General features: G+C 40.9%; 1 protein-coding gene across 4 annotated transcripts in view; it reads left to right on the top strand.

Moving 5' to 3' along the window:
* The window catches only part of MTA1 (metastasis associated 1), an 86,794-nt gene that overhangs the window by 27,797 nt on the left and 43,477 nt on the right, over positions 1-15,520 (top strand). For all 4 annotated transcript variants that reach the window (XM_074832811.1, XM_074832812.1, XM_074832810.1 and 1 more), the window contains exons 4-9: positions 1,980-2,106; positions 2,276-2,339; positions 7,610-7,727; positions 9,341-9,443; positions 13,580-13,679; positions 15,137-15,325. In XM_074832811.1, coding sequence (XP_074688912.1) covers positions 1,980-2,106; positions 2,276-2,339; positions 7,610-7,727; positions 9,341-9,443; positions 13,580-13,679; positions 15,137-15,325 — 701 coding nt within the window. The remainder of the gene's footprint in view (positions 1-1,979; positions 2,107-2,275; positions 2,340-7,609; positions 7,728-9,340; positions 9,444-13,579; positions 13,680-15,136; positions 15,326-15,520) is intronic.

Raw genomic sequence — 15,520 nt, 5'->3', positions numbered from 1 at the left:
GCAGTTCCAGAGATTAGCTTGGTTATGCTGGGTGGTTTCATTTTGTTTGTAGACCTGATTGGTACATAGTGGTTGATATATTTTTTTAAAAAATGTAATTTCTAAAAGCTGTAGGCTATTAAATATACTGAAGATATTAAGTATTTTAGGTTGCTCCTTAGACTATTTTTCCTGCATTACACAGTGCACTGCTCTTTCTCCAAGAACTGTTGTAAGTGCAGGCATGAATGCCTTTTCATTTGTGTATCCTTCGGTTTTTAGGCAAGATAGCTTGGAACTACTGACTTGTTTGTGGATTGCTACTGGTATATTTATAGTGTAGGTCATCAGCCACAATACTAATTTTCAACTAAAACAGAATCCACTTCAGTAAATAAATTGCAGAACCATGAAACTGTGACACAAATGTAAATTTGGTGTTCTAGTTCCTAGGAAAATATTAAAATGTAAGTGCATGCTGCTGTATGCTTAACAGCTCATGTGGTGTAAGAGCTATTGTATGTTGTAGTCTGGTTTAATTATGCTACTATTTTTTTCCTTCCTTGCTGGAGCAGTTTACCTGAGGGGCATATAAACCATGGGTCTTTTTCCAGGACAGTAAAACAGTGATAAATTGCAGGGAACCTGAAGGGTACATAATTTTTTGTCACCCCCTTTGGCATAATAGTGGCCTATTTAAAACTAAATGCAATTTTAGTGTTTTATAAAATGGAGATATCTCTGCTTGCTTTATTTTGGGACAACTATGAGGATTATAGTTAACTAATCTTAAGGGTATATAAATCATAACTGTGCCTGTATGTGTTTCTGACTAGAAATGTTTCTTGGCAACAACCGTTGAATTAAGCTGCAGGCATAAGTCTGCTCTTTGAGAGTACTGCTGCCATAAAATGAGAGTTTTACAATTCATGTATGAGACTTTACAGCTCATTCTACTGCAGTCTGGGAAACTTTTCCCATGGTTTTGGAAAATACAATAACTGCCTTAATTTCTTAGAGAAGGAAAAAGTCTGATGGTTTCGTTCACAGCCCTTCATCATGGAGAAGCTTTTTCTCTTTTTGTCTTTTTTTTTTTTATATTTTGCCTTTTACAGCTTTATCTTGCATAATTGACATGGTACTTGCTGATGAACACAAAACATATTAATAATTTCTTTCTTACAAGGAAGGTGCCTAGAGATGTGTTGGATCAGGTGTGTATTAGTGTGGATGTGATTTCATGTTTACTTCGGCGTTCAATTAAAAACTGGTTAGATGGCGATTGGATAGCTCAAAGCCAGAGATGGTGGATCCTGACTGCAGAATAAAGCCAGCTTTTGAAATGCAGGAGTACTGCAGTCCGATTCGTGTGGTGTGGTAGGGTGGAGTGGGGTGCAAGACTGGCCTCGGGCACTTCCATTCCAGTTAATCTTGTGACTGTGATCTATTGGCTGTGGTTGGGGTGAAGAGAATAAAATACACTAAATAAATAAACTAACCTTTTCAGTGGGCATTTCCTGCAAAAGCTGTTGAAGCTGGAATGGGACAGTGTAATATTCTGAAAGAGGAGTAGAGTCTAAGATAGCTGATGCCTGACAAAGAGGAAAGAGTTTCCTTTTACTGCCTCACACATCATATGTCAGCTTCTTGTTGATGAATCTGATAGTGCAGTGATGGTCTCCAAGAGCAGCTCTCTTCAGAGCTTGTCTGTTGGTAGCAGATTTGTGTGACTTTCAGCTTGGTGAGCCAGTGTGACCTGTGTACCTGGAATGCTTTGATGCCAGTTGTGAATAAATGCGATTCTTCACAGCCATCATTTAAAGGATCTCTACTAATTATCTAATTGTTCAGTTGGCTGAAATGTGAGGATTCAGATGCAGTTAGATTTAATCTAAATAATGTATATTATTTAGCAAAGGTTTTGGAGCACCTCCTCCTGATTGGCTCAGAATCAGTACTTGCACTGTTCTTGATGATCCATGTTGTCTCTTTATAACTAGGAGAAATGGAAGAAGAGATGGAAAATCCAGAAATGGTTGATTTACCAGAGAAACAGAAGCATCAGCTACGACATCGTGAGTTGTTTCTCTCACGACAGCTGGAATCTCTGCCAGCCACACACATTAGGTAATGACTGTTTTCTTCCAGTGCTTTTTATTAAAAAAATAAAAAGGTATTATTATTCAGGTATTGTTCAATGTAAGATTAAATCCTGTGTACAACTGCAGTAATACCATCTTGTGAATCACATGAGCATTTAAGATGTTTTTTCATAAATGTGTTTCTCTTTTTTTAGAGGCAAATGCAGCGTTACTCTGTTAAATGAGACAGAATCCCTTAAATCATATCTGGAACGGGAGGTATGAACCATTTTGTGAATTGTCAAGCTTGAACAGTTTATTCTGGCTCAATTTAGGATTGGTGGCACTTAGCAAGTTTTCTAAAAAGAAGGTGGTTCTTTCATTTCTGGGCATTGACAGTGAGAAGCTTTAGGCTTCATGCAATTTTCAGTCTGATATAAAACTTTGTGGATCTAGTGGCCAGATCTGTTGTTTACATCTTTGTGACAGTAAGCTGCCTCTCCTTCTGTAAAGAGAGCCCTACTTGCTCATCAGCCAGGCAGTCTGAAAGTTCAAACCTGGAGTCTCATGCCCTATTTGCTTTATCCTGAAATGTTACAGATTTCTGTTAATATGGTTTAAGCTTTATCATGCCTCAGATTTCGGAGGAGCTTAGTTCCCTGGTTTTTTGAGTTCACTGTTCAAAATAATCTACCTGTAGTCCTTCATATGCCACCACAGACACTTAGATCCTTGCAAAACTGCTTATCAGTTAACTTCTGTGTCCTGCAGAAATTTACCCAATCTGGCTCTTTAAAGGTACTTCAAACTGAATACTTGAAACTGAATTGTCTTGCACTGTTAATCACTATTCAGAATATAAGTTTTGGGGTATACTTTTTCAGGTATTTTTTGACTTTAAAAATTAACTTGTAGTACTTTTAAATTTATATTACTATTTGAATACATCTGCAAGCATTACATTTGCATTTGAAAATGCTAAAATGTTATACAAAAGAGGAAATCTTGTAATTAAAAAAAGTAGGGTAACAGTCATTATCAGTCTTTAAGAAACAAGGAGAAAACAGGTCACTTTTTTGCAAGGAGTGTTCTGTAGTCTGTCTCATAGTTGGGCTTTCTTTTAAAATGCTGTTTTAGTTTTCTTTAGTATTTATTTAAGCATAAGATTAATTTTAATCTGATACTCTAGTTTAAGAGAATTTTAAACAAAGCACAGGGATTAAATAGTTGGGTTTCTCTTTGGAATGTGAAACCAAAAACATGTCAAGTCTGCTCAGGGCTGCCAAATGGCAGCACATCAAACAAGGGCCGTTGTATTCAGAAATACTTGTAACCAGGTAGCAGCCTAGGATATGCCAATTTGAAAGCAAAAGTTAATCAAGCTGAAATTATTTCAGATTTACTAGTACCCAGCTTTTAAGTACTGATTGTTCTCAATGGCTCCCAGCACATTTTTCATCATCACTAATACTACAGGTAGGTACATTGAGACAGGGAAGGGAGCTGGCTTCCTCTAAACATGCAACTGCTTGGTTGCAGATGTAGGAATAGAAAGAGATTTCTTTTTTTCATCCTTTTGAACTCTCAAAATGTAAGATGAGTGATGCGGGTTATTTTTAAAACTGAGCAGGCACTTAGAGATTTCACAGAATGAGAGAGTTCCCTGAATGTGCCCTGTCACTTAGCATGGTATTTTGCTGTGGTGCAAACTAACTTGGACAGATGGTAAAGAAATGAAAAGCTCAGGAACACAAATGTGCTTGGGTGGAGGGTAAAGAGATTAAGAAAAGGAGATAGTTGTTGCCTGGTGAGTTCCTAGCACTGGATGCTATTGTTTTGAACTGTTTCTTCTTCCCCCCCCCGCCCCTGTTCTTAATCTGTTCTTTGCTTTCAAAATGTTTTAGGGTTTTTTTAACATGGCTTCTGTCAGTAAAGCCTAAGCAGTTCTAGGAAATCTGTCATTTCATTTTTTTATATGTTATGACCACTAAAAGTATGTTTTCAGCATGAGGCTGTCTGCCTTGAAGGAGGTTAAACACGCGGGCAGAAATTTTTAGGGAGATAGTAAGCATAGCAAAATTACATTTGCGTTATCTCTGTTTTTCTCCTTCCACCCTCTCTCTGTAATCTTCCTCAGGAAGATCTCTCCGTTACATTTGCAGAGGTATTTCTCTACTATTTCTGTATTGTACTTTCACTTTGAGCCTGTTCTCTTTTTCCTGTTCTCCTGCAGTTTCTTAGTGGCTTTGGTTCTTGGCTATAGCTACAGGTAGTTTAGGGGCTTGGGTAGGGAAGCTCTGAGCATATGTGTCTGTCTAACGCTTTGGAGAAGTAGAAAGTCATGGTTTAATTTTAACTCTTGGCAGGTCATTTTAATTTTTCCAAACATGTTGGGTGTTTTCTGGGATCTGAAATTAAAAGAGAAAACCCTTCTTTTTCTTCACTGCCGCAAATTCAGCATACACAGTTTTGACAGCTAAAATGAGCATGGAGGATTTTAAAGAGCCGTGTTATTTTGTTGTGAACATCATTCATCCTGTGAAACTCTTCGGAAAATTGTTCCTATCACGTAGTGGTGATCAAGAGTTCATGCACTCTTTAGAGTATAGAAGGATCTGCTTTGTTCCTTAGACTATAGTTTGCATTGGCACTAAACTGACCTTTAATAAATGTTTTCAGAAATCCCATTCAGTTTGCATGAGCTGAATTTTGTGCTTCTATGGGAGAAGATGATAGTGGTATTGCATTACCTCTGGGGATTAGAGTCTGTCTTGTATTCACACCTGAGCCCCTAAACTTCCACCTTTTCTCTGTTGAGGAGGCTCTGCTTGGGGAGAACAGCCCAGAGGCTTTTAATTCTTTCACTGAACCTGCTTGATTCAAGACAAAACTGGACAAGATCTAAAAAGATGACCTGAGCCTGGTAGAGAAGGATGGGTTTTATTTTATAGAGATAATCAATCAAAAAAAATAAAATCAATATAAAAATCAATAAAAGAGAAGCAATAGGGCATCTAACAGTCAAATACCATGGGAGAAAACCCCTCCACAATGAATGACTTTCCCTGGCCAAGAAAGACTGTGTTAAGAAATTGCCCGTAGGACTGGCCTTCCTTGGGGCCCATGGTGTTATTATACTACAGTGTTTGGTTTGTGTATTTGATGGGCAATGTGCCTGAAAAGCATTAATGTTGCACTTTGTCCTACAGTTAGATATCTTGGAGCTGGAACAAATAAAACACTGTATTTATAACATGGAAGGTTGCAAAATAAAAGCTTTTCCTATGTTTTATTTATGCAACAATACATTCTCAAAATATTGAGAATGGTATTGGTATCTTGAACTTTGTGTATGTCAGGGAGCAAGAGACCCAGATTTCTTCACACAGCTATAATATAAATGAGTTCTCATAAACTCTGAAGCTCCTTTCTGTTGTAGATTGATGTAATTTGACTCTTGCCTGTGGGAGTAGGAATCAATTCTTTCAAAAACATCATATGTTTAGGATGCAACCAAATCCCCCCACCCCAAACCCAACCACAGGCAGCCCTTCCAGCTGACTTGGCTGGGTGTTGGACCAGCATTTTGCAAAGTGTTAGCTATGACTTCTATCCTGTTATTGTGACATAACATGAGATTGTTCTTGCCCTTGGAGTTCATGCTTTCGTAGTGGGGAAATGGCATGTTTTTTGCTGAAGGAGATTGGTGTGAATTCCTGTCTTGCCCCTCTTGTGCAGTGCTGCATAGGTGATACCGTTTCATGCAGTAGCTTTCTCAGGTAGCAAATCAGGTTTGGCTGGCTTGCTTGGCTCCTTTCTGTCTTTCTTCCTCCCTTCCATGGATGTTCATCTCTTTCCAGAAAAATGCTGATTTTTATTAAAATTTCAGCAGAAAATACCGTGGTTAACACTTAAATTCTGTAATTGGATGCTGGATGCATTATACATGCAAAGAAAACACAGGAGACCTTACCTCTATGGCATCAGTCTTAACATTAATATGTCTAATGTGCAGGGCTGGGGAACAGAACTAGTATGTACCTTTGAAGCCCTAGCCCTCAGAATTTTTGCCCTGTTACTGGGGAAACTCACAGGGATTCTTTCTTTTTTGGGCTTTGTATGACAGATTGGGAGACTCTCTTTTCCCTTACCACCTCTTCATGAAGATGAACAGGGCTTGAAACTGATGCTGGTTTTGTCCTAATTTTTGTTGCATGCTGTTGACACATACAAATATAGGGAAAGGGAAAATGTGGTGAGCATGAAATGAGATGTATTTAAACAGGGTGCCTGCTATTGACACAGAAATATGGGGAAAGGGAAAATGAGCCAGAAACCTGAGATGTGAGAAATGGCGCATCGCACGTCCTGTGTTTCTGTTCAGAAAAACCTCTCTTTCCTGCTAATGGTGTTGCTGTGGATGGAGGTTATGAAAGGTCTGTTAATTCATGTCCTGCCAGAGCTCTCTTCCTGCCCCATATCCCACGCTATACTTTGATAGAGCATACCTGGTCTCAGATGTGTCACTCAATAGCTATAGCTAAGTACTTACCCGGGCAGAAAAGTTTAATTACTTACACTGTGCAGTTTTAAGTAGTTAACATTTTGGCTGTGTTCTTTCTCCAGCCTGGCAGGATGTTCTCGTTATGGTATGATTTCTTGCTTTAATTTTACACACCCAGGTAACAGAAGCCAGGCAGCTTTTTTAGCCCTTTTCTAATCTACTTGAACAAAAGCAACAAATTAATGTATTGCCACCTGCAGCTAATTACTGCTGATATTAAATTTAATACCCCTATTTTAACAATGAGCAGAAGAAAACGCGGTGATTTAAGCTTCAATGGTGGCCAGCAAGAAGTTGGTCAGCAGTGCATCCCTGTGACAAGGAAAGCCAAGGACATCCTGGTCTGTATTAGCAGGAGTGTAGTGAGCAGATGGAGGAAGGGGATTCATCCCCTCAGTTCATCACATGTGAGACTACTTCTGGAGTGCTGTGTCCAGTTTTGGGCTTCCCAACACGAAAGAGACATTGACATACTGGAGCAAGTCCAGCAGAGGCCACAGAGGTTGTCTGGGGCTTCATGTCCCTATGGGGTGTTTTGTTAGTATGGCTGTAACGCTCTGAAGTTACACTTTAGTTTGTACCAGTATTTCTGTGTGGATAAATCAGTAGCATCTAGTATTGCTATTTTGGTATATGGGAAAGCGCAATTTTGTGTTCTGAAATAGCTGATATTACTAAAAATTATCTCCTGGCCCTTCTGAGCCTTGTTTGTGCAAGAGGAGCTTTGTTCACTTCAACTTCAAAGACTGTGTATTAAGGGAATGGCTGCTTTTGAGGAGAGCTGTTACAATATAGAAGAAAGTGGCACTGTTTGACATAGGGTTTTAAAACTGGTGGTTCACTTATTGTTTGTTCACCCAGTTTTAAAATGTATGTATAGATAATAAAACCAGATTTAAAATGTAAAAGCTTGATAGTATGTATGCAATTCTGAAAGTAAAAGTTAATAATACTGTTTACTTTTTTGGTCTTGTTTTATTTCTAGGATTTCTTCTTTTATTCACTAGTATATGATCCTCAACAGAAGACCCTACTCGCTGATAAAGGAGAGATTCGAGTTGGAAACAGATACCAGGCAGATATAACAGACTTACTAAAAGAGGGTAATTTCCATAATTTATTTAAATTGTCAAGAGGCCATGTCGAATGCGGCCACTTCTGTGTTTGCGGCCTGCGTAGGTGTGGGAGGTGGAGGTTTCCACTGCCAGGCCGCGCGTACAGCGATGGCCTGGTTTGTTGGTGACTGAAGCTGTTACCCGCTGAGCACAGTTAGTTATGTCTCAAACCAGTCTTCAAGTGGGCGTTTGTCCAAATCATAAAAGTTGTTGAAACAAATTGAATTAATTGGCTCTCTCAGAGCTTGCACTCTTTTTATTAAGAGATTTCAGAATTTCCATGGGAAACACAAATTTTCATTGCACCTGTAAAGCCTTTTTGTGTTTTTAATCAAGCCTCGCGTCCCTATAAGAGCCCTTCCCAAATTACTGCCAGTTAAAAGCTGTCTCCCCTCATCAATTTGCCCATTATTGCTGGGTGCCTTTTCCTCCGAGCCCTCTCCCCATCCCAAGTGCTGGCTGCCAGCCTAGACTTCTCACCTGCAGAACAGGCAGGAGGAAGAATTTGCTGGCCTGAAAGTGTTGTGAGACCTCAGCCTGCCCCTACTGTGTCATGGAGCAGTAGGACCACGAGGACCCTGGCCCAAGGAAAAGGGAGTAGTAGCAGTAATCAATCCTAGTTACCAATAGTAACTAACTTGAGATTTGTCTTTGTGTTGCTACCCTATAGATCCAAAAGTGGGTGAAAAAAGAGGGATGGGGAATACTGGCATCTAATGTCTCCTTTCTGAGACTCATGTAATGCACAGGGAGATGTCTGTCAGATGCTTTTCCTAAGAGAGCAGGGGTTGTGACCCGTGTTGGAAGGACCTTCTACAGACTGTATGGGCAGAGATGAGAAATCAATGAGATGCTTCTCTCTTTGCTTAGAAACTTTGCTGATACTGTTAGCCTCATGTTAGAATAGGCAAACAAATTGGTCAGGACTCTTGTTTAATTTGTCTGTGGAACTGGTATTTATTCAGCAACTGGGCAAGCCTCCTAAGTGAGGATGAAGTAATTTGAAAGGCATTCTCTTCCCTCAGTGGGCCAACACAGGGCTTCAGAGAAGGATAATCATCAGATGTTTTTAAAGGGAGCAGAAAAAAGAAGAAAAAGCCTCAGTAGCTCCTGTGTTTTTCCAGGGTATTTTGGTTTGTGTAGAGTCAGGAAAATAATAGCGAGAGGGTCCAATGCCATGACTTCCCCCTTAGAAAACAGCTGATGCAAGTTGAACCAGCTACTCTTTGCCTGCTCAGAGCAGCTGGGAGTGTGTCTGTTTTCCTGGAACTGCTGCAAGATAAAGGAGAAAAAGAAGGAAGCTGGGGAGAGGGGCTGAAGAGACACTGTCTAGCTGGGAGAAGTATGTACTCTGTTTCCCATTACACGTGTCCTTTGAAACCAGTTCTTCAAAATCTGATTGCTCGATTTAGACGAGCTGTGTTTCTGTGTCTTTCAAGCTGAAATTGTTACAGACAAATGAGTGAATGAAATTTTCCCTGTAGCCCGTTAGAGTGACTGAGCTGGGTTAGCAGTTAAATTATTGTGAGATGAAAAAATCTAGAATGTTCATTTATTTTAAAATGGCCATACTGAGCATTTCTGATTTGTTTTTCAACCAGGTGAGGATGATGGAAGAGATCAGTCAAAACTTGAAACAAAAGTTTGGGAAGCCTTTAACCCGCTAGTAGACAAGCAGATAGACCAGTTCCTCGTGGTAGCACGGTAAGAGCGTTTTACCTCTTCCTTGAATAAATAAATCTTAATAACTCTTCTTTTCCGAGTACTTTTTATGTTCTTTTTGCTCTACTAGTATTTAGTTGCTTGATTCATCTGCTCCATTTTGAAATGATGGACATTTTATGTGCCTTCCTGGGAATTGCATGACTTTAGAACAGCTACTCAGATTTACAACTTACTTAAACTCTTCCATAAAAGGAAAGCAAATGACATGTAAAAACTATTCTATAATTGGTGAGGTTTTTCATATTCTTCGGACAGCATGCAGAAGGCTTAGTGAATGAACTAAATTCTTGACAGTTCATTACTCTGTCCATTTTCTCCCATCAAATCCAGTGATATTTTAGCATCCATTAATAGTTTGCTAAGAAGTCTGGTAAAGTGTTTTTGATGGAGTGTGGATGCTTTCTAATGCCTAGATTCCAGTAGGTAGGCACAATAAAGTAAAACCCTGCAAATCTGTACAGATGGTGAAATGTGTGCTTTTATTTAAGCCCAAAGCAATCTTTGATCAACTTTTGCTTTTTAAAATGTTCCTGAATTTTTTCATTGATATGCGTTTATATGAACAGAAGCCTGTACTAAATTTTAGGGTCTCATAGCAACTGGTGACTGAGTAATTGGGGGGGGGGGGGGGGGGGGGGGGAAGGAAAAGAAAAAAGGTAATACCGTCCAAATTCTGTGTATTTTAGGTAAGTTTGTAGGACTGTGTGAGAGGAAAGCGGTGTGAGTAAATGGACAGTTGGACCTTTTGATGGTTTTAGTCAGTGGAACAAGTTGTGTAAAGTTACAAGCTGCTAGTTGTGTCTGGTTTGGTAGTCTTGAGAGTTCTGCTTGTGGGCCGTGGTATCTGATAGACGTAGACCTTGACTGCAGGGCTGCCTGCTTCAGCCATGGGCTTTAGCCCTGGAAAACAGAGTTATGCCTATGTTTCAGTTACTCTGTTGAATTGGGCCCTGGTTCTGTCAGCCTTTTGGTTCTCTGTTTTTTTTTCCCTCCTGAGTTATCATGCTTTGAATTTCCTCCTGAACCTTCTGGAGTGTGGGATTGCTGTGCCCATTGTGGGGTAAGTTCCTGGGATGCTCCTCAGAGAGGCAACACTGGAGCTTGTATGTAAGAATCTGTCTGGACAGGGCCCTTCGGTTCTGAATTGAAGGTCTTGGATGATGTAATGGGAGTGCATTTGTCCAACATCATTCAACGTGCTGATTCAAGCTCAGGGAATAACTGGGGGGGAAAAAAAGAATTGAGGAAAATGAGGGAGATGGTGAAACATGATGTTTTAAGTACTCGAGAAGTGTGCATACTCAGAAATAAACACCCAAATTGATTTTCTATGTACTTTGAAGATAAAACTTGCCATTATTATGAACTTTGGCCGAAAATTTTAAAAATGGCTCTTCTGAATTGCAGCACTTAAACCTTTACATGACTGCTTGGGCCTTGTGTGCAAGTCCAGTAACAGGGAGTCAAGAGTGAAACTAGGTTGGTTAAAGTTAAAAATGTTAACTGCAGTCCAGATTGAAGAAAACGTCACCGTTCAGAATCCATTAATACATTTTTGCCTTTGGTTAAACATGTGCTTTTTGTTGTATAGACTTTTTTAAGGTTCATAAAGTTCATGGTGTTCTGGCTACGCTAAAGAATCACCATAAAATATAGGCTCTTGGAAGTTTCACTGTGCTGCTTACATGATATATTGCTGTTTCCCTTGACCTGTGCCAACAGTACAGTCTTAACTGGCTGAACTAGGTGATTTATGTGCAAAAGATAATTCTACTTGATCAGATGGACATAGGGAAATGGATGAAAATGGGGAGAGGATAATCTGCACCAGCGATGCAGAACAAACGTATGAAGGAGTGATGGGGAGAGCTGGGTATCTCCAGCAAAGGGTGTTCTTGCCTCTTAGGGACCCTTCTTGAAAAGGTTGCCGTTTCACAGTTGCTTCTGTCAGGTGAAGTACAGGACACCACTGAAAAGCTAAGAACTTTGTTTCCTGGGTTAATTTTCAGCAGGATTGATTCAAATTGCCACTCAGCCACACAGTGCTCTGGTGCTGGTGTCAGGAAGACCCAGCAGGAAGTGAGAGGGTAGAAGTGCCCCAGCGGGTGGGGGTTTGCACGTGGGTTGGTTTAGAGTGACTGTAGAGCTGCTTTGTGATGGGGGTTTCCACCTTGTGTAGGCTTTTGGTGGCAAGGCTGGTTTTAGTGGTTCTTTCTGGCTGTTCACCGCTGATACAGCTGCTTGAAGGTGCGTGCTGTAACGAGAATCACTGAAAAGATCAGTATAAAAATTGCTTCTGTCTGGAATCAGTGAAGTGATCCAGTTTATAATTAGATGCCACACACACACACAAAAAAGTATCAGTTCAGCTAAAGCTGGGGACGGGGGAGTTGTGAAGCAGGGATTGGGATAGTGACTGGGAGGCTGGGGAGAGGGCGAAGTGTGAATCGCCACAGAAACTTGGGTGGGGGAGACTGTTTTGGATTTTGGCCAAAATTAGGTATTCGATGACAACTACTGCTTCAGGGTTTACCTTTCCTACTCCTGCACTGCTTGGCACTAGGTTGTTCCTCTGTGCACTCAACTAGTTTGGGGACATGATCTGAGTGGAGCGAAAAGAGACCCACCCCACTTTTTTTTGTTGTTGTAGTAGTTGCTCACAGGAGCACAAGTGTTTCACCCGTGTGATGTAGCAAGCAGCGAGGGGAGTAGGAATTGCTGCAATCAATGTTGCTGTTAAAAGTTTTTCCAATTTCTTTAGGAATAAAAGGAGTGTGGGGATTGTGGCCTTAGATGCTGGAATGGCTGGCATTGGGAAATGCTTGAGAATTGCTGTATTCTTATGCAGGCTATACAGTATGTGTATATACAATATTAAGTTGTAAAACAAAGATTGGTTTTTATTTTACTGAAACTTTTTGAAAAATTGCTTGCATTACTAAATTTTCTCTGTCTAGTCTTGGCATCTGCCTCTGTACCTTTGGACAATGTAGCCCTGCTCTTGCCATTGCGGAAGAAACTATTGCCATCCATAAAGATGGCTTGTGCTCAGTTTCTGTTAAAGCTTAAGTCTGAGAGACCCTGCACATGTGTTGAGGCAATCCCAAGCACAAATACAGGCTGGGTGATGAGTGGGTTGAGAGCAGCCCTGTGGAGAAGGACTTGGGGGTATTAGTGGATGCAAAACTGACTATGAGCCAGCAATGTGCGCTCGCAGCCCAGAAAGCCAACTGTATTCTGGGCTGCATGAAGAGAAGTGTGGCCAGCAGGTCGAGGGAGGAGATTCTCCCCCTCTACTCCACTCTCCTGAGACCCTCCCTGCAGTGCTGTGTCCAGCTCTGGGGGCACCCAACATCAGAAGGACATAGACCTGCTTGAGCGGGTCCAGAGGAGGCCACGAAGATGATCAGGGGGCTGGAGCACCTCCCCTGTGAGGACAGGCTGAGAGAGTTGGGGATGTTCAGCCTGGAGAAGAGAAGGCTCTGGGGAGACCTTATAGTGGCCTTCCAGTACTTAAAGGGGGCTACAGGAAAGGTGGGGAGGGACTGTTTATCAGGGAGTGTAGGGATAGGATGAGGGGTAATGGTTTTCAACTGAAAGAGGGTGGATTTAGACTGGATATAAGGAAGAAATTTTTTACAATGAAGGTGGTGAGGCACTGGCACAGGTTGCCCAGAGAAGCTGTGGCTGCCCCCTCCCTGGCAGTGTTCAAGGCCAGGTTGGACGGGGCTTTGAGCAACCTGGTCTAGTGGAAGGTGTCCCTGCCCATGGAAGGGGGGGTGGGACTAGATGAGCTTTAAGGTGTTTTCCAACCCAAATCATTCTATGATTCTATAAGGGATAAGAGAATAGTTCAAAACTCCCTGTTTGTGGTCCTTGAGTCTTTCACTGTCTCCCCTCCTATGCCAAAGCCTCTTTGGTCATATCAACTGAGTAAAGCATTCATAATAACAAATCACATCTGAAGAGAACGGTCTCTGGCTCAGAACTAGTGCTAAACCATGTAATCTTGTTACTAAGAAATGGAGTCTGCTGATCTCAAAAAGTGTTGGTTGGGTGTTTATATTTATGCTTGTTTTGCTTGCAAAGTTAATGCTCTGTTTAATTTCTTTCAGGTCTGTTGGTACTTTTGCCCGAGCGCTAGATTGCAGTAGTTCTGTCAGACAGCCAAGTTTACACATGAGTGCTGCAGCAGCCTCTAGGGACATCACGCTGGTAAGATTTTTAAGAGGACTTTAAGATTCTGAGAGATGCAAAATATTCACCTCAGCAATAACAGTTGGCAAGGAGAGAGGGCAGATGGATTGTAATTGTGGCCTGCTGTGAAGCAGATCCCGGCTTTGTAAAGGAACCCTTTATTTACATATGAAGTAACTTTCTGGCCTTGTGCCTCCTATGATCCATCATGGATAATTCTATGAGATAATTTTATCTTTGTTTCATTTTATTACAATGTTTTGATGATATGCTTCACAGCCCATCTCCCGCATGGGCTTAGTAGCTGTCTTGAGAAGAATGCAAATGATTATCTGCCTGTCTGCAATGTTATAATGCCAGAGTGCCACTCCTCATCACTTCTCCAACACCAGACTGTCACTGGCATCCTTGGGCAAGATCATCTGGGGGAAGAACTTGCGGTCAGATAAGAAATTTCAGTTGATCCAGTTCTTGTCTTTGACGAGCTTCATTTTAGAGTACTTGAGGAGTGGTGACATTGTTAATATTTTATAATCATAAGTGATTCTGAGTTGACAGAGAAAAGGGAAAACTTGAACTTATATGCTTGAGAGAGTTTAATGAAAATTTGAATAAAATTTAAGAAGTCTCCAGAGAACTGTTATCAAAGCCTCACCTCCTAACTGGAATAATGTGAAATCATATATAGAACAAATTCTAGGGTAGAACAGTATAGATAAATTATGCACGTGCACAAGACTGGTATGATGAAAGGCAAATAACATCCTGATTAAAACTACAGAAATCAGGAAATAAAACCAACCTTTCATTTAGTAATACCAATTCCTCCCTCGCAGCATGTGCTCAGCCCTTGTAAATCACAAGTTGCAGACAGTTGTAGTTCAGCTTTCTGAGGAGTAATTGCTCCAGGGAGTAATTCTTTTTTCCTACTCAGCTATGATGTGTGACTTGAATCTTTTTTTGGGATTTCTGGCCTTTGGGGGAACTGTATGCATGTGTTGCTGCCCTTAAATATTTTTCTTATTTGCAATTTTTGTGGATTGTTTGACGAAGAAAGTGCATGGCTAAGTTTATTAGAAAATATGCTGTTGGACCTCTGGGTTCATGCCCCATCTGTGGATGGTGGTACCTAACAGGGCTGCTCAGTCCTGGGGTGAGTGGGTCTCTATCCTATGCATTTTCTTAACAGTAGTGCTACAGTGGTGGTGCTGGTGAGTAGCTAAGTAGGAATTACTGATATGCAAGGGCTTGTGTTCCACAAACCCCACTATTGTTAGTGAATGTTAAACTTGTATGCTGACAGTCACAGTGAGTCTAAGGTTGGAACAAGTTTTTACTGACTTTGTCTTAGGTATAGAATACTGCACCCTCAAATCTTGGTGCAGAATTCTTGTTACTGCTGTTTCACTGTTAGGCATTTTTTTCTCCCTAGATGTTTGTCCTTACATTTATTTTTCTCTCTTCCAACCATGTAGTTCCATGCTATGGACACTTTGCACAAAAATGTCTATGACATTTCCAAGGCAATCTCTGCGCTTGTGCCACAAGGTGGGCCAGTCCTGTGCAGAGATGAGATGGAGGAGTGGTCTGCTTCAGAGGCAAACCTCTTCGAGGAAGCACTAGAAAAATATGGAAAAGATTTCACTGACATTCAGCAAGATTTTGTAAGTATATAAAATGAGGGCCCACATGGTGACCAGTTCTGATCAGTGACAGAACTGGTTTACAGCTTGTCTAAACTGTGTTGGTTTTCTTCGTGTTGAAGAAGAGGGCTTTGAACTGGAGCATGTGTCTTGCTGTAAATTGGGGAAAGGCAGACCTCATACTGATGACAGCCTGTTGTACAGGCAGAATTTCAA

The sequence above is a fragment of the Strix aluco genome, chromosome 8 (assembly GCF_031877795.1).
Source record: "Strix aluco isolate bStrAlu1 chromosome 8, bStrAlu1.hap1, whole genome shotgun sequence".
Taxonomy (NCBI): domain Eukaryota; kingdom Metazoa; phylum Chordata; class Aves; order Strigiformes; family Strigidae; genus Strix; species Strix aluco.
Note: the sequence above shows the minus strand (reverse complement) of the source record. Positions and strands in the feature narration are given on the sequence as shown.